At 58.0% G+C, this 22,517-nt stretch overlaps 1 protein-coding gene across 1 annotated transcript in view; it reads right to left on the bottom strand.

The window, feature by feature from the left end:
* Nucleotides 1-671: 671 nt before the first annotated feature.
* Nucleotides 672-22,517, bottom strand: part of CRISPLD2 (cysteine rich secretory protein LCCL domain containing 2) — a 60,206-nt gene continuing 38,360 nt past the window's right edge. The window contains exons 12-15 of the mRNA XM_043599795.1: nt 21,234-21,306; nt 19,633-19,708; nt 13,779-13,912; nt 672-3,186 (exon numbers count right to left, since the gene is read on the bottom strand). Of these exons, the coding sequence (XP_043455730.1) occupies nt 3,132-3,186; nt 13,779-13,912; nt 19,633-19,708; nt 21,234-21,306 (338 nt within the window). The 3' untranslated portion in view covers nt 672-3,131. The remainder of the gene's footprint in view (nt 3,187-13,778; nt 13,913-19,632; nt 19,709-21,233; nt 21,307-22,517) is intronic.

The raw sequence follows: 22,517 nt of genomic DNA, 5'->3' as shown, positions 1-22,517 counted from the left end.
CGGCTCGGAGCCTGGAGCCTGCTTCCGATTCTGTGTCTCCCTCTCTCTCTGCCCCTCCCCAACTTGTGCTCTGTCTCTCAAAAGTAAATACACAGTTTTAAATTTTTTTTTAAATAAAAGGAAAGCAAGCAAGCAGCAGCACGAGGGATGCACGCACAGAGACAAGAAACAGGGGCAGGCGGCCGGCTTCCCAGCCCTGCGGACGCCTTGACCGTGAACGTGCAGCCTCCAGAACTGGGAGAAAATAGATCTCTGTCGTCTGAGCCCCCGGGTCCGTGGTGCTTGGTTGGGGCCGCCCGAGCGGACGAACGGCTGACACACAGCATATGCTCCGGGGGCGAGCGGGGTGTGCGTCACCGGGAGCTCGTGAAACGTGCAGGCGCCCGGGCCCCCGCCCAGACCCGCTGGGCCAGAAGCTGCATTTTGGCAATCCCCCTCCCCCAACCCACGCCGGGTCTGCACCCTTTAAGGCACACCCACCCCTTCTTGCCGCTTGTCAGGTGGGGGTCTCCCCGAGGCTCCAGAGAATACCGCAGGGACCAGCACCCCCGCACCCGTGTGTCACACGCGTGGTGTAAACACAGTCGCGAGGCGCCTCCGAGGTGGTTTCCAACGTTTTATTTCACAGACCGTTCGGCTTTGCCCGACGAGAGACACGTCACAGAGACACGTTAGAAATCAAACCGGGTTTATTGAAACAACAAAACAGAGGCAACGGGGTCCCCGTTCGTGCGAAGCACACGCACACACACAATTTACAACAAACTTTTTGTACACAGGAAGTAGTAAAATACATCATTTTTCATAGAAAAAAGCACACATGTAAGCTGCGGGCTGAGTGAGCCTACAGACAATATAAACAAAAAAAATCAGAACACGGTGGGGGGCAAAAATCTGAAGGAAACGAGAACCTTTTCATTTGGGGGGCAGGGGTCAGACCCTGAAACACCGCTGGCCTGAGCCGTCATCTTTTTGTGGGTCAAGTGCCCACGGGGGCAACGGGTCCTGCTAACACGCGAAATTAGAGATGGTTCCAGTTTCAAAACGTTTGTGAGCACGGGAGGAACGAGTTCTGGTTCGGGGCGGTGGGGGGGAGAGAGGGGGGGGTCTGTCTGTCCTGTTAGACGGGCCGGTTCATGAGACATTCGGGAACCCAAACGAGCCCCCAGATGATGGGCTGGACTCGCTCTGGAAGTTTCAGACTCTCCCTTGGGTGGGACGCCTTCACGGCCAGCCCCCCCCGGGACACCCGCGGGCCGCCTCGACTTCTAACAAGCCCGGAGCCCCAGCAAATCCACAGCCGCCAAAGGCCGGTCACAGAGGAGAGTCTGATGAAGCGGAAGTCCAGCAGCACAACCCTTAGAATCCAGAAGTTTCCAGGTACCCAGATCGTGGGCTGTAACGACAGCCCGTCACTGACAGGCTGACCAAATTCTTCTGCTCTGACATTCCGGGTGGAGACGTCAAGACCTACAAATTACTAGAAGCCCACAGGGCACAGAGCGGGGAAGCGGCTAGTTTCAGCTCAGCGCGCGAAGAGTTTCACGGCTCTCACCAACTCCCTCCGGCTGGAGGGAAGCCATTCACCTCCAGTCTGTGAATTTAGTCGGGATGCACTCAGCAGCCTGGAACTTCCCTCCCCGGGGGAGGCTTCCTCGTCCAGACCATCTCAGCTTTGCTTTAAAACAACCCCGACAAAACGAAACACGACAAAAAACCCGTCTGCCGGTCCCTTGGCCTTTCAAATATTTTGACGGCCAGTTGAGATCGGATTTGAAACCGGTGTTCCCAGAGGTGACCTGCCGGCCGGCTGGCCGGCCGGGGGGAGGCGGGGAGAGCGTCACCTTCTGCGGAGCAACGCTATTTACCAAAGGGTGTTTTCTTGCCCTGTGGGTTTTTGGTCTGGGCTTGTGAAGGACTTTTGTAAAGTGGAAACCAGAGAGCCCCACGCTCCTCAGAGCCGGAGGAACGTCTGGCAAGAGCCGTTCCACAAAAACAGGAAGAGAAATGCTTCTAGAGTGTTACTTCTTTTGCTGTTATGCCGCAGGACGGTTTCATAACCACACACGGCCCCCCCCTTCCCAGAGCTGCTAACCTCGGCGAGGAATGTACTGAGGAATCCATTCCTCCCGCTGCTAAAAACTGGGTCATCCCACGGATGGGGACTCTGCACATCTGACTGCCACTTTTTCAAGGCAGCAACGAAACAGTGGAACCGACGGGCGCTAAGAGTTTTGTTTTAAAAAAAAAAAAAAATTAAAAAGTGGGGCTGTCGACAGAACCGCTCGCAAAGCAAAGCCCCGGTGGGAAACATCGTGCATAAACCAGTCTGGGCTGGGGTGAGGGCTACGGGGGGGTGGGGGGAGGGTCGGGGGGGAGAGGGGGCAAAGAAAGGATCCTGGTTCATTTGTCCTCAAGGAGACCAAAGGTCACGGCAGCAAACAGACGGGCCACGCGGACACAGGACGAAGACGAGATAAGTCTCTGGGGTTACTGCGGAACCCTAAAGAAGCCAGCCCTGCCGTCCGCAGAACCAGCCTGTGCGAGGCAGGGTGCCGGCGAGGACGGGGACCAGGGCCGAGCCCGGGCCTCACGTCCCCGGCCCCTCGTCCCAGCCCATTTGTCTGACCAGCAAACATTAAACTCATTTTCCTCCACTGGTGGGGACGGACTGTGTTTTCAAAGTTTTTAAATAACCACCTTCCACTCCCTTCCTGAAACCCTTTGGATGCTCCCTAAGCCCCTTCCCGCCCCCGCCTGCCTCCCGGCGTGAGCTCCGGGTCCTGCCACGTCCGCAGGCCTGGAACCTTCCCCCCCATCCCCCACCCCCCACCAAAGAGCACCGGGAAGGAGCACCTGGGCGACTGTCCCTGCAGAGGGGGCGCTCGGACCGAGACCCCGGCCTCAGCAGGGCCAGTCACCAGCCGTCCGGCCGGGACCCCAAGGGCGCGGTTTCTCCATGTGGTTTCAGACAAAGGCACAAAGGGTGTGACACTGAACGCCATTGACAGGAAGTTTCCCGCCTCTCTATATCCCCAGCCCACCCCCCCCCCCCAAGTGACAAAATAAAAATAAAAAGCAAAACCCTGAAGCCCTCTCGAAGACGCCCCCTTCTCCCCGGCGCTGGGAATTCACTGCCTGACGGCAAAGATCCGGAAGGCCTTTCCATCGCGAGGGGTCCTCAGGCTGAAAAAGAAGGCAGAGGCCACATTACCGCAAGGTCTGGAGGGCGTTTTTCAGGCAGCCGGGAAGGGGGAGCTGGGTGTCCCCTGGCCCCAGGGTGGAAGCATCGTGGCCCAGGGACACTTGCCCACAACTGCTGGACACACGGCGTGCCCCTGCCAGGAACAGCTGGCAGGCTCCAGTCTTTCCGCAAGCCGGCCCGGGGGGGAATCTAGGTCAGGCAGGGCCGCTAACTCATTCGCCTTGAACTCCGGGAGTCGCCGGCCCCGGCCTGTCTGAACCGAGCGCACCCTCCGACACCGCTGCCTGGCATCGGCTGCCCCCCGCCGGCTCGACCGGTGGCCGTCTGGCTGACCGATCGGCAGGACAGCATCGTGACGAGGACGCCTGAGCCGCCGTGACGAAAACAGCACACGGGCTAGGCTCGGAGGCCGCACGCTCTGTACGCGCCTTTGGCCTTCTTCCCCGGGGGCTGCGCGAGTGACCCTGGCGTGCAGGCGAGGAGGCTGAGGCAGCGAGAGGGAAGCAGGAGTCCCCCGAGGTCACGCAGCCGCCCCAGGTCGCGCATCTGGTAACAGCCACCCTCTCAAGGCAGGGGTTAAATCCCGCAGCTAACTGAAGGCTTTCAACACAAACAAAAGCAAGACAGCGCTGCTGATTGTAACAAAGCCACCAAACTGACCCCTTTTCGGTGTCCAACCCAGTGATTTGTAGTGATTTTACGGGCTTGTGGAATCCCCTCCACAAACACCCCCGAGAAAACACCACCCGCGCCCAGTTTGGATCAGTTCCCCTCCCACAGGCCCTGCCACCTTCCGTGCGTATAGACTGGCCCGTCCCGGACACTTCGCGTAAACGGAATCACACACGACGGGGCCTCGTGCCGCTGGCTCGTCTCGCGCAGCTTGGTGTCTCTGGGGCCCATCCCCCGTGGTGGCCTGGTCCCTACTTCATCCCTCGTTAGGGCTGCGTAACGCGCCCTTCGGGGGACGGCCCACATTTTCTTCACCCATCCCCCGTCCGCTTCGGGCTCCCAGGGCGGAGCGCTGCTGTGAACGTCTGTCGATGACGTGTCCGTAAGGACACGTGTCGGCCATTCTCAGGGACAGACGGCTAGGAGCCGCACCTGCGGGGCCACACGTTACGTGACGGCTCTTTCTTAAATAGCCGCCAGACGGTTTCCCAAAGCAGCCGCACCGCCGGACGTGACCCCCCTGCCCCCGCCCCCGCCGCACGTGAGGGGCGGGCAGGGTCCCCACGGTGTCGCCAGCACCTGCCGTCTCACGGCTTCGTAGGCGGCTGCATAGTACTCGGTTGTAGTGAAGCGGCAGCTGACCGGGTCCCTGTTCACGGACACTTAGCAGGTCCCTAATACTCCGCTCTCGTCAACGGTGCCACGGGGGGCACGGGACTTTCTGCACGGGTCTGAGGGCACCCGTGGATCAGCCCCGAGGAGTAGAGCGGCTGGATCGCAGGACACGTGCTTGTGCAAGCCGGGCGGCTTGCCCGACGGAAGGTTCCAGCGACCGACCAGTCCCATCGACAACACGCCCGGCGGCCCGTTCAGCCACCAGCTGGCCAGCGGCGCGTGGGATCCAGCTTCTGGTTCTGGGCCATTCACAAGTAGGGAGGGGCGTCCAAACGGAGCTTTCATTTGCATTTTGCTCGTCCCCGTGAATGAGTCTGAGCAGAGGAGTAACAGCCCGGCCGTGACGTCGCCGTGACTTCCTGGGGGGGGGGGGGGTCTCCCCTCCCGCTGAGAGGGGCCCGGGTTGGAAACTGCGGGACCGAAGGGCCCCTGCGCTCTCAGACTTCTCGGCCAGGGCGGCGGTCCTCGGGAAGCAGGCCGCTCGGAATTCCTGCCGGTTTTCCCCTCGCCTCATGGCAGCTTCGTGCTCTTGGCTACCCCGGGGCTGAACTTCTGGAACGGGCATCCGATGGGAGCGCTTGGCGAGATGGGGCTGCGAGGAAAAGCCAGGCAGTCCAGACGGAGCAGAAGGGGGGCCGCCAGCCTCCGTGCCAGCAGCTCCCCCCGACCGCGGAGGGGGACGGTGGCCGTGCCGGGGCCGCGGTTACCCCGGCTGCCCTGCTGGTTTCTGGAAAGCTCGGGTTCCAGGGCCCTCCTCAGGCCTCTGGGCTGCGAGACTTCCCCAGATCCTCTGCCCAGATGAACAGTCTGGAAGAACCACCCAGGGCCGTAAGGCTCTCGGCCATTCCTCACAGCGGGCAAGCCACGCTGGGGAAAATACCAGGGCTCGTGTCTCTGACTTACTACTGTACGTTTTGCAAACGGGGCAGGGGGTTCTCCGCGTCACAGGGCCCCAAACGACCCAGGGACGGGGGGCCCTTCAGGAGGTCATCCGGCCAAGCACCCGAGGTGCCCGCGTGACTTGCCGACCCCCACCGAGCATCCCCATCGAGCAGCCCGCCCACGTCGGGGGTGAGGGCAGGCCCGCCGAACGGGACGTGTGTTTCTTAACACATCAGACCAGCGCGCGGCCGTCGCCTAGGGTGTCGGCACCACAAGCGTGGGGCCCGGCCGCTGTCCAGGCCAAGAATCCCCCTAGGTTTGGGCTCCTCGAAAAAGCCTCTGGGCTGTGACCCCATCTGTTCGCGCCCCAAACGCTTACTGAGCTCCAGCCCTGCCGGCCTGTGGGCGGCTGTGCGGGTCTGAAGCGTGGGTGTGACTGACGGACCGTAAACCAGCCCGCCCGCCCTCCGGCTCTGCACCTCGCCCTCGATCCTCTCTGGACTACCTGGGACGCCCAGACACAGAAGAGAGTGCCCGTCGCACAGCAACTCCGGGCGATGTTCAGAAAAGGGGTTTTAGGAATCCCTCAACGGGTTGTGAACCCATTTCTGAATTTGTTCATCCGGCCAGCGTGAAGCTGAACACCTACTGCGTGCCAGGCACGGCCCGCGTGCTGGGGACACGGGGTTAGCGGGGCGGGTGGGGTTCTCGCTTTCATGGAGCCTAGGCTGGTGGGAGGGGCCAAAGCGACGGGTCCTTGGGGAAAACCACCCGGGATACGGGATCAGAGGAGGGCAGGGGTGAGGGACGCAGGGACATGGGACAGAGCAGCGTGGGGAGGCAGCGGCTGTAGACGCAGGGGTGGAGAAGCCCTGGTCAGGGAGGTGGCATCTGTGCGTTGGGCTGAGCGACAAGGAGACCCCCCCGCCCCCGGCACACACACGAACGGGAAAACACGGCAGCCGGGGGTCCGGGGTCGGGTGAGAATGGGTGCGACAACCCTGGTCTCAGGGCGTCCCCGGAACGGAGAAGCCAGCGCGTGATGGGTAACGAGGAGGAACAAGGCATCAAGAGGGTGGACGGACAGGCGGGGGTTGCATCAGCTGTGACCCTGCGAGGTAAGGGGAGGGGGGCTCGTCCCGGCCGCCCTGGAGGCCGCTGGGGGCCCATGTCACCAGGGGCTGATGTGCTGCTGTGACCAGCCCACTGAAGGGAAGTTGCCTTACGAAACTGTGGGGAAAGCACACAGGCTTGTGCAAAGTTGTTCTCTGCTCCGTTGTTTATCACAGCAGAGAGCACAGGAAGCGGGCCGGACGTCCGTCGGCTGGGTTAGAAGCGGTGGTCTGTCCACACAGGGGGACAGTGCATAGCCATCACGTGGATGACGGCGTGGCCACATCGGACGTGGCTTGGAAGGACCTTCGCCAGCTGTGGCTCGCTGGAAAAAACCATTAGCCTGACAATACAGGGGGGCTGATCCCTTCTAGGTAAAAACAAAAACAAAAACAAAAAAATAAGGTGCTTGCGAACAGAAAAAAATCTGGAAGGAAACACACCAGAATGTTCACAGTGGTTGTTTCTGGGACTGGGATTTCCGGAGGTAATTTCTTAACTTTAAGACACTTTGAGCAAATGATTTTAGGATTTTAATTTCTTAAGATTCGTTAAAACATTTTTTTTCTAACGCTTATCTCTTTGAGAGTGCAAGCGTGTGCAAGCAGGGGAGGGGCAGAGAGAGAAGGAGAGAGAGAGTCCCAAGCAGACCCTGAGCTGTCAGCGCAGAGCCCGCCGCGGGCCTTGAACCCACGGACCGCGAGATCACGACCTGAGCGGCAGCCAAGGGTCGGAGGCTAAAGTGACTGAGCCACCCAGGCGCCCTCGTAACATTGATTTCTTAAAACCATTTTGAAATGGAAATTATTTCCGGAGGCCTAATTTTATTTTGAAAAGAAGAACAGGAAGGAAGGAAGGAAGAGAAAGCCAACACGCAAGGCCCTTGCAGAGCTGGGGAGAACCAGAATTGGCGGGAGAAGCCTCGGGAGCCCCTCGGGCTGACTCAGCGCTCCAAGAGCCTCAGCTGTTGGCGAAGCTGTGACCAGGGCGCCCTGGGAAGCGTCCAGGGTCTGCGGCCTCAGAGGGTCACAACTCAGGCCCGGTTAGCGGTCTGCAGCCTTCCGGTGGCCACTCACCCCGACCCCCCCCCCCCCCCCCACCGCGTGAGCCCGCGGCCCTGCCCAGCTGGACGACCCGACAATGCCACCGCGGTCCTTATGCAATCTTAGCGCCTGTGGCCCCTGCAGCCACCCCACGAGATCTCCAAGGTTCTCGCCACTTACGGGAAGCGAACCCAGGCTCGGCGAGATGACGCGATTTGTCCCCAATTAAACACCTGTTTCGGGTGCCACCAGGATGGGGACCCAAGGGGGTGGAGACCCCGGGACCCTCTCCTAACCGTCATCCTAAGCCATCAGGCTGTGGCCCTGCTTTCTCTGAGGGTGACACTGGCCCACCCCAGGTCGCGGTGGGGGGCTGGGGTGCGGGGAGCCCCTTGGGAGGGGAGGCTGCAGCCCCACGAGCAGCCGCGAACACAGGGCTGTGTCCTGGAGCCGCCGGTGAAGGCCACTCCGGGAGGGACCGATGGCCGCTTGGTCGCGCACACAGACTGCATGACGGCACAGCAGCGGATTCGGGGCGGCCTGTCCCCGGAGAGACCGTGGGCTCGCCCACGAGCTGGCAGCTCGCTCCGCGGACTCACGGGACCCAGCGTCACAAGGACTGCGGGAAAGGAACTCTTGACCGTCCTTCCGACTTTTAAGCGTGCGATTTCTTTTTTATTATTAAGAACTATCATTCCTATGTGTGTGTGCACACACGCGTACTAATATGTATAAATGCACGCGTGTGTATACGTGTGCGTATTTTGTTTGTTTCAAGGAGGTGAAGCCTATTCTCCCAGAGTCTCACCTGTTTACTGATCTCTCAGGAGATTTCAGGAGTCAGAGTGCAGATCTCATCTGCAGGACCGTGGCCGATCCACTTTGCTGAGCCTGCTTTCCGCACAGGGTGTGTGAACGCGCCCTTTCCTTGGGGACGTTGGGCAGAGGATGTGAGTCTGTCCAGGGCAAGCGCCGGGTCGGGGCGCGCATCCAGCAGGAGCTCGATGGCCCCGAGCTGCAAATACTGTCCTTCCTCCTGAGTTTAAACCCCGTTCTCCCATCAGGGGAGGGACGGCGTGCCTGGCACCTGGCGGGTACACGCACGGTGATGAACGCGTTAGCCGCACGAAAGCATCGACTCCGGGGAACCGTCTTCCGTGAAATGTAAAAATATTTCGGCGTAAAACGAGCTTCATTTTGATTTTCATGTGCGTTGTCTGTGTGGGGGGGAGGCTGGGGGAGGGGCAGGATGCCCTGAAAGGCTATGAAGGGGCAATTCACGGAGGTTAACCGTTGGGCACCTGTAGGGAACACTTATTTTCTACTCCCTGGACTTCTTATTTAAATAAGTACGTACTTCTTTTCTAATAAATACTTTTAAAGTTACAAACAAGCGTACCCGGGCACTAAAGGCTCACCCGGCCCCTCCTGTCTACAGTGGGGCGTCACGCGTACCGGTGAAGAGCGTGGGCGCCGGGGCAGGCGGCCTGGGTTCGAGTCGTGGTTCCGGCTCACCTCGCACGAATCACTTAACCTCTCTGTGCCTCCCTTTCTTTACTGATAAAGTGAGGATTCCTGGGGTCCCCCCATCATGGGGCTCTTGGGGGAATCAGGTGTGCCAACGTGTGTATAGACCTTAGAAGGTGGGAGGGGAAAACCCACCGGTTTGCGAGCAGAGGGAGCCCGGCGCCCGGCCTTGGCCCAAGCTGGCGTGGGGGAGAGGGCAGAGCTCATCCCATCTGGAAGCAACAGCTTCGTGTTCCGGCTCAGCTTCTGGGCGCACGGAGAGATTTTCGGATGCCCAACACTTGAGAGTCCAGAGCTGGGGTGCCCAATATGGCAGCCGCCAGTCACGGTGGCCACGGAGCACTTGTGGCTCACCCGAACTGGGGGGGTGCTCTATGTGTGCAATACGCAGTGGACCCCAAGGTCTTATTTGAAAAAGAGAATGCATATTCTTTCGTAACTTCCTATTATACACGCTAATATTTTGACATCCCAGCTTAAATCCCACATACCCTAAATATCTCCTCCTGTTCCTTTTTACTGCGTCTACTAGAAACTTTAGAACCCGTGTGGCCTGAAGAGCGTGGCAGACGGGCCCCGGGAGGACAGTGCCCGGCCCACAAAAGCTGCTACACGGACTGTCCACCTTTGGATGCAGGTCTGTCTGCACCGATGCCACAGATACACACGGGTCGTGTCTGTTGACAACAAGTGACCAAGAACATTATCTGTCATCGGTGGTGCATTTCCCAATCTCTCCTTGTGAAACCTGCCTTTTCAAAATGGTCCCGGTCTAGGAAAAACTCCTGAACGGATATTCACCCAGATGTCCAGCTTCTTTCCGCGAACATTCGGGCAAAGCCCAGTTCTAACGTCAAAAGCTCTTCCTGATAACCTTTCCTTTCCTCCGCTATCCTTCACGGACACGTGTGTCGAGACCGAAGTTCTCGGTTCTACAGACACCTCTTTCAAAACTTTCAGGAAATCCTCTTTTAGAAAAAAAAAACAAACAAGAAAAAAACCCACCACTAAAACCCAAGTCACTTCACTTTACAGCAGAACCACCTTTGGCCCGTGTGCTGAGCATTCTGTTCAGGAGGCTTTTGTTTGTTTTTCTGGAGGATTCCCTACGTTTACAAGGAAGTTTGCTGTGAACAGGTCCCCGAGGGTCCAGCAGCCACAACTCCCTTGGGGACCCACTGTGACCGCTCTGGGGTCCCAGCAGGCGTTTGGGACAGAGCCACCCTCCCGGCCCAGGCTTGGTTCCCACGGTCCCTAATGGGAACAGGCTCCGCGGAGACTTCTCAGTCCTGGCTCTGTGCAGAAGGTTGCTGAGGTCCCATCGAGACAAGGGGCGGCGGGGCGGGGGGGGCCTGGAAGGAGCCATGCCTCCGAGGAGGGGCCTCCAGATAGCGAGACGGGGCCCTGCTGGATGTGCCCAGCCCCCCGAGCCTCCCTCCGTCACAGTGATGCCCGGTGTCCTACTTCTGTTGTCATTTCTCTGGTCATCTGTGCCCCCTCTAGATGACAAGTCCCAGAGATCAGGCCGTGTGCTCCCTGCTGGGTCCCGGTGCCTGGGACACGGCGCGGGCTCGCCAAGTGACAGGGGAGGACACTGGAAAGATGGGTGTAAGGAGGTAAGAGGGGCTCCTGGGCGGTGCTCTCCCTCCAGTCCTGAAAGACAGTCCACAGAGGCTCTCGCGTGCGTGTGAGAACCACAGCGCCTCGAGGTGCGCAACGACCTTGTAAGTTGCCGCGGCGACGAGGGCCACCGGCTTCACCGGGCACTCACGGTGAGCCACCGGGAAGTGCTTGGCACACACAACCTCCCCACAACCGCGTGACACAGGAGGGACCGAAGCCCGGGGAGACGCCCACCCGAGGACGCCCAGCTGGCCGGCGGGGGGAGCAGGGTCCCAAACGCCATCGGGCCCCGCGTGCCCTCCTGGCCTCGCCTCTTGCCTGCGTGCAGGGTGGACCCTGTCATCTCCCTGCCCCGGGGCCCCGGGACCCCGGGACCCCAGCCCTGGTCCTGGCGCCCCATGAAAACGCAGCGAAAGAATGAAGTTTAACCACAAACGATCGGAATCCCGCACGGCGTGTGCCGGGGACACGACCGGCCGCCTCACGTCATCATCCCACGTGCGCCGGGACCCCTGGAGGCCGTGTCCACACAGAGTGCCCAGCCCACTCCCGGAGCTTTGGACTCAGCAGGCCTGGCGGGAGGGGCGGGCTCGAGAATCCGCCTTTCCAGCAAGCTCCCCACTGATTCAGATCCTGCTGGTCTGGGGGGCCGGTCTGAGACCCCCCCGCCTTACCACTACCCCAGGGGGCAGGTACTATCACCTTCCCCTTTACAGGTGGGGAAACTGAGTCACAAGAGCGCATCCGAGGAGGAAGGGGAGCAGGATCTCAACTCTGCACTTGCCTAGAAACTCACTAGAACCTTCTGAACAGCCCAGCGGCCATCAGGCACTTCGGGGCCTGGGAAGGGCTGCCTGGAAGGTATTTATAATGACGGCAGCGACCCTGGCGGGTCCCTCAGGAAGAGAGAAAAAATGACGGGTTTCCCGGGGTGGGGTTGGTTACAGCAGGGAAGAAGCCACTTTGGGGACCCGTCCCAGTCCCCTGCCGTCCCCGGACACCCACCTGTGGGGGCCGCACGTGAAGCCGTTGCGGCCGCCCTCGGGGGGCCGCTGAGCTGCTCAGGGGTGAGCCGGGCAGAGGGCACAGGGGCCCGTCACCACACTTCTCAGCAAGACCGTGTCCTCTTTGAGGGGAACAGAGCTCAGCAGAGCGGGGTCCCGGGATTTCTTTCCCACCTGCCCAGGAAATTCCACCTAATCACTGCCTTGTTTCCCTCCCATTAAAACCAATGGAATTTCCCTTCATTAGGCTTTTCCCAAAAAAGGTGGCCCAGGCTAAAGAATATGCCAAGGCTGTTAGCTCTGGCGGTTCCGGGCTAAGGGCAGGGTTACCGCGGGGCCCCTGGGGGTCTGGATGCGATTCTGCCGCGTCTCCACGTACAGCTGAGACTCCCCAGCACGCCGGGAGGCCAGGAGGCCGGCACGGGCACCGAGCTCCTTGGAGCCACAAAAGCCCAGGCTTCAAGGTTCCCGGCAACTTTTACGTTCTAGATTTTATACTCTTTTTCCAAAGAAGGCCCCCTCTGGGCGCCTGGGTGGCTCAGTCAGTTAAGCATCCGACTCTGGCTCAGGTCACGATCTCGCGGTCTATGGGGTCGAGCCCCGTGTCGGGCTCTGTGCCAACAGCCCGGAGCCTGGAGCCGGCTTCGGATTCTGTGTCCCCCTCTCTCTCTGTCCCTCCCCTGTTTGCGCTGTCTCTCTCTCTCTTAAAAGTAAACATTAAAAAAAAATTTTTTTTTAAAAAGAAGGCTCCCTCAAATATAAAATGTCAGCATTCCCCTCTGTTATGGGCTCAGTTGTGTCCCCCGCCCCAATTCCTATGTTTAAGTCCCAACCCCCAACGTCTCAGAAGGTGACTGTATTTGGAGAGAGGGTCTTCAAAGGGACAACTAAAGTAAAAGTGAGGTCACGAGGGTGGACCCTGATCCAATCAGACCGCAACCTTAGAAGAGATTAGGATGCAGATTCACACAGAGGGGGGGCCGCGTGAGGACACAGAGTTGGCCGTCTACACAACAGGAGAGAGGCCCCAGAAGGAAGCCCCCCACCCACATGTGGCTCGCGGACCTCCAGCCTCCTGAACCTTGAGAATAGAAATGTCTGTGCTCTGAGCCCCCCCCCGCAGCACTAAGAACAAATACACCCCCGACGGGGATCTGCCCCTGGGTGGTCTGAGAAAGGCTGGTGCCTTGTGTGAGCTCACGGGGCTCTCAAGAGGAGGCCCCAGGACTGGGGCCTGGGTCCCCGGGCTGTGAGACCTGGGACTTGCTTCCACGGACAGCAGGGCACAGGTGAGAATGAGCGGCATGGGCCAGAAACCGGTCTGGCAGCCCGAAGCGGCGCTGGGACCCCTCGTGAAGAATGTTCTGGAAAGGCGTACCCAAAGCCTTTGACGTTTGCTCCAGCAACTGAAGCAAACGATCGTGGCAGGTGCAAACGTCCCCTGCAAGGCCGCTTACCACGGTGACGATCAGCCCCTGGGCAAAGCGCTGAACTGTCCAACCGGGAAGGGGGGGCACGGTGCGCTCACCGGACGCAGCCGTGTGGCCTCGCCCGCAGCGACACTGGGAGCCGGTTTGGGAGCGGCCTCCGTGACCTACTGAGGGCTCGTCGCTCTCAGACGGGCACTGGATTCATCCTCCAGCAACCGTGCGAGGCCAGGACCAGTTTGGTTCCCCATCACGGGTGAGGAAACTGAGGCACCAGGAAATGGGGTGGCGGCTCACGGTCACAGAGCTGGCGAGCGGCAGAGCCTAGTCTATTGGATGCCAGACCCTGGGCTCCTCCTTCCGTAGGTAACTATACTGTCACCTCGCTATAGAGGACCACCGCGTCACCACGATCTGCCCCCACTTGTTCCGTGGGGGACGACGCACGCTCCTCCGTGCCCAGAAAAAGTCCCACCGCGTCTCCCGGGTGCTTCTGAGCTTTCGTCAGAGAAAGAAGTTCTTGTTTTTAAAACAGAAAGGCAGAGAATTCTGGTGGGAATGCCCTTGGCTGGCCTTGGGTGTCGAGAGCCAGAAGACGTGCCCCTACCTTTCAGACTGCACTCCGTTCCTGAGCGAGCCCACGTAGGCCTTCTTTTTGTCCACGGGCATCACATCCACGTAACCCCCGCTCTCGTGCCCGATGACTCCCGCGTGCACGGCCGTCTTACAGATGCTTGAGGTCTGGAAGCACAGAAGAGCCGCGATCAACATCGAGAGTGTTGTGCTCGTGGGTGAGGCCCTAATGCCATCGGCCAGCACTTGGTGGCCTGGTTGGGGGTGGGGGAGGGCGCTGATCAAGTTACGGCTAAGAAACAACCATCGCCTCCTTGATTCCCCCGGGGGTCTCTCCAGAGAGACCCGGCATCATTCATTCGTTCCTTCGTACGGCAAGTCTTTTCTGAGCACCTACTACATGCCAGGCACTGAGCTAGATGCAGAAAAGTTCCGCAGGGAAAATAAAGACTCTGCCTTCGGGGAGTTGAGGGAGACCGACAAGTAACAAATACGCAAAATAGCAACTCTGCCTCTGAAGGAAATAAAGCCAGATCGGGAGACAAAGTGGCTGGGTTTGGAAGGGCTCTTTTAGGAGAGTCAATCAGGGGTTCGACTGCTCTCGGTGTGGTACTTGAGCTCAGGTTTGGACGGCAAAAAGGAGTCGGCCACAGCCTGGGAACAACTCTGGGCAGAGCCACCCAGGCAGAGGGAGCAGCTTGTGCAAAGGCCCTGGGGCCTTTGCGTGACCTCGTCACGTCCAAGAAACAGAAAGAGGGCCGGGGAGGCCCAGACCCAGCATCTTCCACACCGGTCAGGTGGCTCGCACGTGTGGCCGGGGCCTCACCCACCTGTACCCAGATCCGTCTGTGGGGCGCACAGCCCCCCCCCCCCCCCGCGGTCAGCAGGGCGAACACGGACTCTGGGCTGACCGTGCCCCAGGCCCCGGCCGACCACCTTTGGCCCTTATCTCGTTTACGCTTCCAGTGAGACGCGTAACCGCCGCTATCCCCGTTTCACAGGCCGGGAAGTGTGGGTTTGGGGAGGTCCGAGAACTGGGCCAGGGCCACGCGGGCAGCCAGTGGCTCCGCAGAGATTCCAGCTGAGGCCTGGCGAAGCGCGAAGTCTGTACTTCTGGGGTCCGCGGAGTCACGGCCTCCAGGGACGCCCACACCCCCATCCCCAGGGCCCGTGAGGACGTGACCTCACGCGTGGCCGAAGGCCCCCGCAGAGGTGACTAACTTAAGGGCCCTGTGCGGAGACGAGCCTGTGTTACCGATGGGTCCACAGTCATCACAAGGGTCCTCACGAGAGGGGAGGCAGGAGGGACAGAGCCAGGAGGCGGCGGCCCAAGCAGGGGCCGTGGGCGGCCTCTAGAAAGTGGGAAAGGCAAGAGAACCACAGGCGGCCCTGGAGCTCCCGGAAGGAACGAATTTCTGCTGGTGGCTTGAGCCTGGAGAGACCAGTATCGGGCTCCTGACCTCCAGCCCGTAAGCATGTGTTGCTTTTAGGCCACGAAGTTATGCAGCTTCTAATCGCCCCCTGATAACAAAAAAGCTTCCACTGATGAGGCCCCTGAAGTGTGAGGATCTGCAAGCCTTCAGAAAAGAGAGTCAGCGGGAGAACAGCCCCAGGGACGTCTGAGAACGTTCGGCCAGGCTGATGGAGCCGCTCAGAGACAGAAAGTCAAACCATGCCCACGGGTCAGGGAGCTGACTCCGGTGCTGCCTTCGCTCGTGACCTAGTGACCTGTGGCCGTGGCCGTCACGGGGGCTTAGCCGGCAGACCCCGTGCGTGTTGAGAGCCGCCAGGGGGCCGGTGCGTTGTGCGATCGCGTGCGGTGCAGGGAGCGGAGGCGAGGCTCCCCAAACACCGCCAGGTGCCTGTCACCCGGCGGGAAGGTGGGTCTGGCCTTTGCTGCCTCCCAGGGCCCCCTGTCTGCACGGTGCCTGGGACCCAGCAATCACCCGTGAAGCGACTCGGGTCCCGACCGCTGGCCAACCGGGCCGGCACCTCCTCCGCCAAGAGGCAGGGCAGCCAAGAAGAATCCTGCATGGTCCTACTTTACGTGACGCGTCAGCAGGGGTCAAGTCCACAGACACAGCACGGGCAAAGGAAGCGTCTGCAGAGGTGCCCCTGGCCTGGGACAAGCAATCCGCCATCCAGCGGGTTCCTGACCCCAGACGTGAGTGGGCGGATCGAAAGGGGCTGTTTGGAAAACCCCCGTTCGAAATCCCACGCGGGCCGCCACCCGGTCCTGTTCCGAACCTGCCGAGCCCCCTCCAGGCTGTGGGCCCCGGCCTCCAACCCCAGGCCCTTCCAGAGAGGCCGCTGGTTTTGCAGAAGAAAGTCGCTTCCCAGTGGCAGAGGCCGCCCCGCGCCCTGGGAAGCTAATACCGCGGCCGAAAGGGGAGGGTCCCAGAGCCAGAGCGAACACCCGCACTAAGGCCCGGAGGACAGGACCGCGTGAGGGCTGTGACTCAGTCGCTTGAGTTACTGAAAGGCAGTTGTAGTCCTGCGCGGCCCCATCTTTCCTCCGTCAAGAGGCAAGCTGGGCGAGGTGGGCTCCTGGGGACCTGTGAGGCCCCAGAGTGTCAGGCAGAACTCTGGGGGCCTCTGGGGTCAGCAAGAACTTCCCTGATTCTAGCGCCCCGTGCGGGGAGACCCCTCGGGCTCAGGGAGGCCAGGACAGCTGGTCGCCCCGTCTGCACAAGGAAGCCTTCTTAATCCCCCTCCGGGGAAAGGATCCGTCAGCCTCCAGTTCCCAGGAAGGGCTTGTGCCCCGCCAGGATTCTGAACCAGTGCGCCTGCCTCTGTCTCCGAGAGAGACGGGGGGACTTCCAAAACGCAACGATCAGCTTAGAGCCCCCCTAAACGCACGGTCAGTGGAGGCGAGCTCCGCGAGTGAGTACCAACACGCTTACCGTTCTGACCGCCGGGCAGAGCGGGCCCGCCGCTCGCTACGCTGACCGAGTTGCCAGATGTGGGGCCCCGATCCCGCCTCCCGCAGTCCCAGCCCACGGAGGCGCGTCCTCCAGACTCAACTCTCCCAAGATGCCGTGCACGTTGCTTTTGTGCCCTCCGTGACGGCCCTTTGCCTCCCGGGCCCTGATTTCTGGACACCAGTTGTGACAACATCGAGGCCTCGGCCGGGAATGTGAGAACCTCACACCGACAGCCCGATCCTTCTCGACAGCCGAGTGGGGGTCATCGTGCGTAACATTTTGGAGCGTGCACCACACAGGCCCCGTTGTGTTTCACACGCAGAAATGGAGACGTCTCTCAATTATCCTCCGTGGGAGGTGTTACTCTCTCTTCACAGAGAGAGGCCCCGGGAGGTTGAACGATTTGCCCAGCAGCCCGCAGCTGGCCAACAGCAGAGCGGGGACCCACTCGGAGCCGGCAAGCGGGACGCTACTTTTCACGGGATAATAAGAGCCTGCAAGGGCTATCGTGGAGCTACTACGGGCTCCGGGGTTGAATGCGGGCCAGAAGCATCAGCATCATCTGGGAACTTACTCAAAATGCAGATTCTCTGGCTCTCCGCCAGATTCGGAGTCAGAAACGCTGCGGTAGGGCCCGGAAGTCTGTTTGCACAAGCCCTCCGGGGAATTCTGATGCGTGCGTGCCCAAGTGTGAGGACATATCCAGCCACCGAGGGAGACGGGGAGAAGAGATAAGAAACTGAGGTCCAGGGTGGGGGAAAGGCTTGCCCGCCATCTCACAACCGAATCGTAAACTTGCACCTTGACCTGGACTGTGCTCTTTGGGCTGCACCCCGATGTCTCTCCTGCCTGCAGCTCACCACAAAGTGAGGCGAGCAGGCGGAAACGGCGGCTCTATGAGGCCCTTCGAAGATCTGGAGACAACGCTCCCAAAATAAATCTCTTAGCTGAACAGACATTTTCCAAAAAGGCATCATCATTTCCCAGAATACAGAGTGACCTAGAAACCGAGGCCAACAAAGAACCTCTAAAATGGGATGGAGCTTGCTTTCTTCTCTCCTTACTCAGCCAACCTCCTCTCCCCGTCTCCCCACCCTGTTCCTCTCTTTTCCCCTTTTTTCTTTCCTTCTTTTAGTTTCTGAACAGCTTAACATTGAAACATCGACTAACGCCACACCGTCACTTATTTATTCCTTCAACAAACATTCACCGAACAATCATTTATGTGCCGAGCGCCGTTTGGAGCACTGTGGTTGTTCCAAAAGCTCACAAACCTAGTGAACAAGGCAAACACTCCATAGGGCTCTTCACCCACGTGCCTGTTCACATCAGTGTAATTATGAGTGCAGGTGCATTCAAGCAAGGCACAAGAGAGTGGGGAAAGGACAGAGCCTGGAGCAAGACCTTCCTGGCACCTCACCTTGGCCTGTGTCAGCTGTGTGATTTAGGGACAGCCTAAAGCTGTCCTGTAAGATGGGGACACCTAAGCCTGTAAGCCTGTAAGATGGGGACACCAATACTTAGAAATGGTGTTTTTAAAGCCCCGAAGACAACAAAAGATAGCTTTATAGTGTTAATTTCCATCAAGTTCTCCTTGCAGTTCTAGCCTTCAAAAAACAACTTTATGTGTTCAGCTGCTATGTTGTTTGGTGCATACAGATTTGATCTCACAAATCCGATCTTCGTAAATTATACCTTTTGTGCCACCGTGCAATGAATTGTGGTGTCCCACTCAGTACGTTTCACCTTAAATTCCACTGTATCAGACAGCAATATTGTCACTCCTGCTTCATCGTTTCTCTGCATTTGGCTGGAATCACTTGGCCGTATCCCTTTACTTTTCAATCATTTTAAAACCAAAGCCTCTGTCTTTTAATAGCAGACTTTGGCTCAAACATTCACTGTAACAATTGATATACATTATTTTACTCCTTCATTAAACTTTCGAAACTCAGTTTGGGCTTAATGGCTTCTGAGAAGAAAAAAAAAAAAACTCATTTGAAGAGGAAAGGACAAAAAGATAGGGAAAAAAAAGGGTGAGCCATGAAGGTTGGTTTGACTTTACAGGACTTAGTGACCTCACACTTAACAGGAATCTGGAACAAATCAGCAGGTGGAGGCAAAGACAAAGGTCGTGGGCGGGAGAGAACAATTAAAATGAAAATGGAAAAAAAGTTGAGTAAAAACGTTAGCCGGGGATAAGCAACGCTGATCTAATCATGAGATGTTTAGATCTCGAAGATTCCTTGGACTAGAAAAATCCCAGCTGGCTCCTTCCACAGAGAGGTAAGCAACTTGGCAAGAAGATCACACAGCCTGTTGGGCAAGGCTGTGACCACATTCCCATCTCTCGGGACGCCATGTCCCGCAACCCCGGGCAACTGGAGGGAACAGACTACGTTCTGGAGGATTCGCTAAGAAAACTCAGGCTGAGGCTTCCTCGCTAAAGTCAGTAAGGAAATACAGACGAACAGACTCCGGTGTGATAAGAGTGGTCCTCAGCCAGTAGTAAATTAGTGTCATTTGTATTTCCTCCGGTGTTTTTAGCTAGGCGGGTACGTAGCCAAAAAGAAATACCGCGAGGAGAGTGGACCAGTTCTATTAATGCGTCAGGAGAGCCGGAAAGGTGTTAAATATCCGGAAATGAGGTTCGCGATACAGGAAAGCCGGCGCATTACAAATGCACATCAACGGGGAAGCGGGAGTCAATCGACCGAACTATGAGAACATGTGTGTAAGGCGAGGTACGCCTGCATCTGTATTCGTGACCATACACGAGCGGAAGTAGTGGCTATGAACCGGGAAACGAAGGGCAACGGTTGCAGAAAGAAATGCTGTGGTCTAAAGTCAGCTAGAGACACAGGGACGAGAGCTCGGGTTTCTGGCACCCAGACTTCGGAACGTGATTTCCGAGGGCTCAGCGTGCTTCGAGAGGTGGTCCCCGGAAAACACCAGCATACTCACGTCTGCGTAGATGTTAGTTCCAAACACGGGAGCCCAGTAGGACGGCTCGTCTTTGCAGTGTGCCGGACAACGAACTCTGGAAAACAAGACACGTTTGTGCGATGGTCACGGCCAGCAGAAAACAGGCCCCGAGAAGCGGCTGGCCCTCCCTCTTGGAGCGTCAAGGTTTGACTACTTGGATGGGAAAGGCAACTACCACAGCGTGTACTCCCTGAGGAAAAAAATATATACCTCTCGCACCCTAGCGGTGGCAAAGATATCTTCCCTCTTCTTAAATCGTGCACACGGAATCTTAAAAGTCCGTACCAAAAGAGGCACGCAGAAACAGGGTGAAAGAAAATAAATATGTGAGAGATGGGGATATGGGCTTGTCGGAGGTCGTGCCTCCCATTCTCGGGGGTTGGCCAACTCATACCGGGAGTACATCACGGAGATTATAATCAATAGACTTTTTTAAAGGCCGTTTCCCTGCATGAGGGCGGAAAGGGCGGAGGGCCCTCACCTCAATGAGTCAGACCATTACAGAGAGGGGGCGCTGATAACCTGAGGCGGGAAAGGTTAGATCACCACTGTGTCAGTCAACCACATCCCTGCTGTGGGCCTAGAGGATTAGGAGAGCACCTCAAACTGGAAATGGGTGGGCCCCAGCTGGTGTGAGAGATTCAGACCAGGGAAAAGCATGAGCCCCACCTAAGAAAAGGGTGGTTTTTTTTGCCTTTATCTACAACGGTAGGCCATGTTGCTGGAACCCAGGGACCAGGAAACCAAGATGGCGTCCGGAAGCCATCTGGCCCCAAGGCAGGCAGGATCCCGGGAGGCAAGAAAGGCAGACAAAGGGACTGGGAAGTTAAAACGGTCCTGCGGGAGGGAGGGGACAGGAGTGGACGGAGAGAATATGCGTGTGAGATTTTAAAAAAGAAAACAGAATGTGGGAACGAAAACTCTTTCTGACTTTCTCTAGAACGGCAGGCCAGAAACCTCTGTTTCCTCTACTTGTACTGTGTCAAGCTTTTCTTTTTGTTCATTTGTTCTTTCCGAAACAACTTCCTTGTGCTTCTCTTTAACATTTGGGTTTACTATTGAATAGTTAATAAAAGGATGTGATCCTTGGAACATTCAAAGGGGATCAGCTTCGCGGCGGAGGGCCAGTGGGGGCCAGTGAGAGGGCCCCGAGGGGAGTGTGAACAGCAGAGGGGAGGAGTGGGGGGGTCCCCGTCCAGGGTGTGCCCCTCACCAGCAGCCTCCTGGGGCTCTTCCCTGCTCACACCTTGGGGGTCTCCACATGTTAGTTTTAAGGTCCGTTTCATGGAGGGAGAAGGGTTCACAGCTCCCGAGAGGACCTAACAGGTTTTGTCACAAAGCATCACCCTCCAAAAATCAGCCAGAGAAGGTTTAGGCAGCGCACGGAAAACCTAAGTGTGGTCCAGGCACAGAATGGAAACCACCGTGAAGAAGGAACCACCGACGTGCTCAGCAGCACAGGTGAGTCTCGAAAGCATTACGCAGAGGGAAAGAAGCCCCACGCGATGACCCCCGACGCAACATGACGCCGCCTTCCCTCGGCCCCCGTGTTGGCAAAACCAGACGCTAGACAGTCTCACCTTGGGCAGTGGGTCCCCGGCTTCTCGAACGGGCAGAGCTGAGCAACGGTGGTGTAACAGTCCAAGTCCTGCACTGGGGACAGGAACGCGATGGGAAACGGTCAGGTCGCTCGCAAGCCGGGGTCTCGGGCTACCCGCCTATGAAATGGGCTGCTGGACAGCCGGGTCCAAGAGGCTCACTGGGCCTTCGGACAGAGGTGGGATGGGAAGCCCACAGGTGCCCGGCCCCAGCAATGCTGGCACCTCACCTCGGGCCCCTCAAGGGGTGAGAAGCCCCATGGCCTGAGCGTGGCTACAGCACAAAGGTGTTACCACCCTCGATCATTCCTCCGTCAGACCGACGATACCTTTCATTTGCTTTTCTATTTTGAAGCTGTTCACCTTCCTTCTCTTCACGGTAGGTATTATTCCAATTATAGAGTCGGAAACAGAGGCCCAAAGGCCAAGAGACAACCCTGGGTCTGCACGGGACACGGTGGGAGGCCAGGCTTCTGATTCCCAGTCTAGCGATCTTCAAGGTCACGTGGGTTTAAACAACAGAGGTAAAAAGGGGCTCTAATACTGCCCACCTGTAGTCTCCGCGTGTCTTCAGCCAGTCTGGGGCTCGGCTCACTCTTCCGAAAGGGCCAGAGGGCAAATATTTAAATATTTCTGGCTTTGGGGGCCCTACAGACTACGTTGCAACCACTCAACTCTGCTGTTATGGCAGAAACCAGTGACAGAGGACGTGTAAACGAATGGGCGTGGCTGTGTGCCAATAAAACTTTATTTACAAAGATAGAGGGCAGGCAGGATTCGCCCCTGAGGGTGGCAGATCGCCAACCCGTGGTCCCGCCTATCATTTGGGTGGGTCGGGGATCGATGTAGCAATCCAACAAAGGGGACTGGTTCACTACACCAGGGGCCGCCATATCATGGCAGGCAGATGAGGTCATTAACACTGGGTTCATGGGGCGCCTGGGTGGCTCAGTCGGTTAAGCGTCCGACTTCGGCTCAGGTCATGATCTCACGGTCTGTGAGCTCGAGCCCCGCGTCAGGCTCTGTGCCGACAACTCATAGCCTGGAGCCTGCTTTGGATTCTTTGTCTTCCTCTCTCTCTGCCCCTCCCCTGCTCATGCTCTCTCTCTGTCTCAAAAATAAATAAAAGCATTAAAAAAATAATTAAAATATTTTTTTCATTGGGTTTAGAACACCACTTAAAGGCACAGAAGTATCTTCCTGATACAGTATTATTTGAAGAGAAAAATCAGGTTACCAAACTTATGTAATTCTGTTTCAATTTTT

This window comes from Prionailurus bengalensis, chromosome E2, assembly GCF_016509475.1.
Source record: "Prionailurus bengalensis isolate Pbe53 chromosome E2, Fcat_Pben_1.1_paternal_pri, whole genome shotgun sequence".
Lineage (NCBI taxonomy): Eukaryota > Metazoa > Chordata > Mammalia > Carnivora > Felidae > Prionailurus > Prionailurus bengalensis.
Note: the sequence above shows the minus strand (reverse complement) of the source record. Positions and strands in the feature narration are given on the sequence as shown.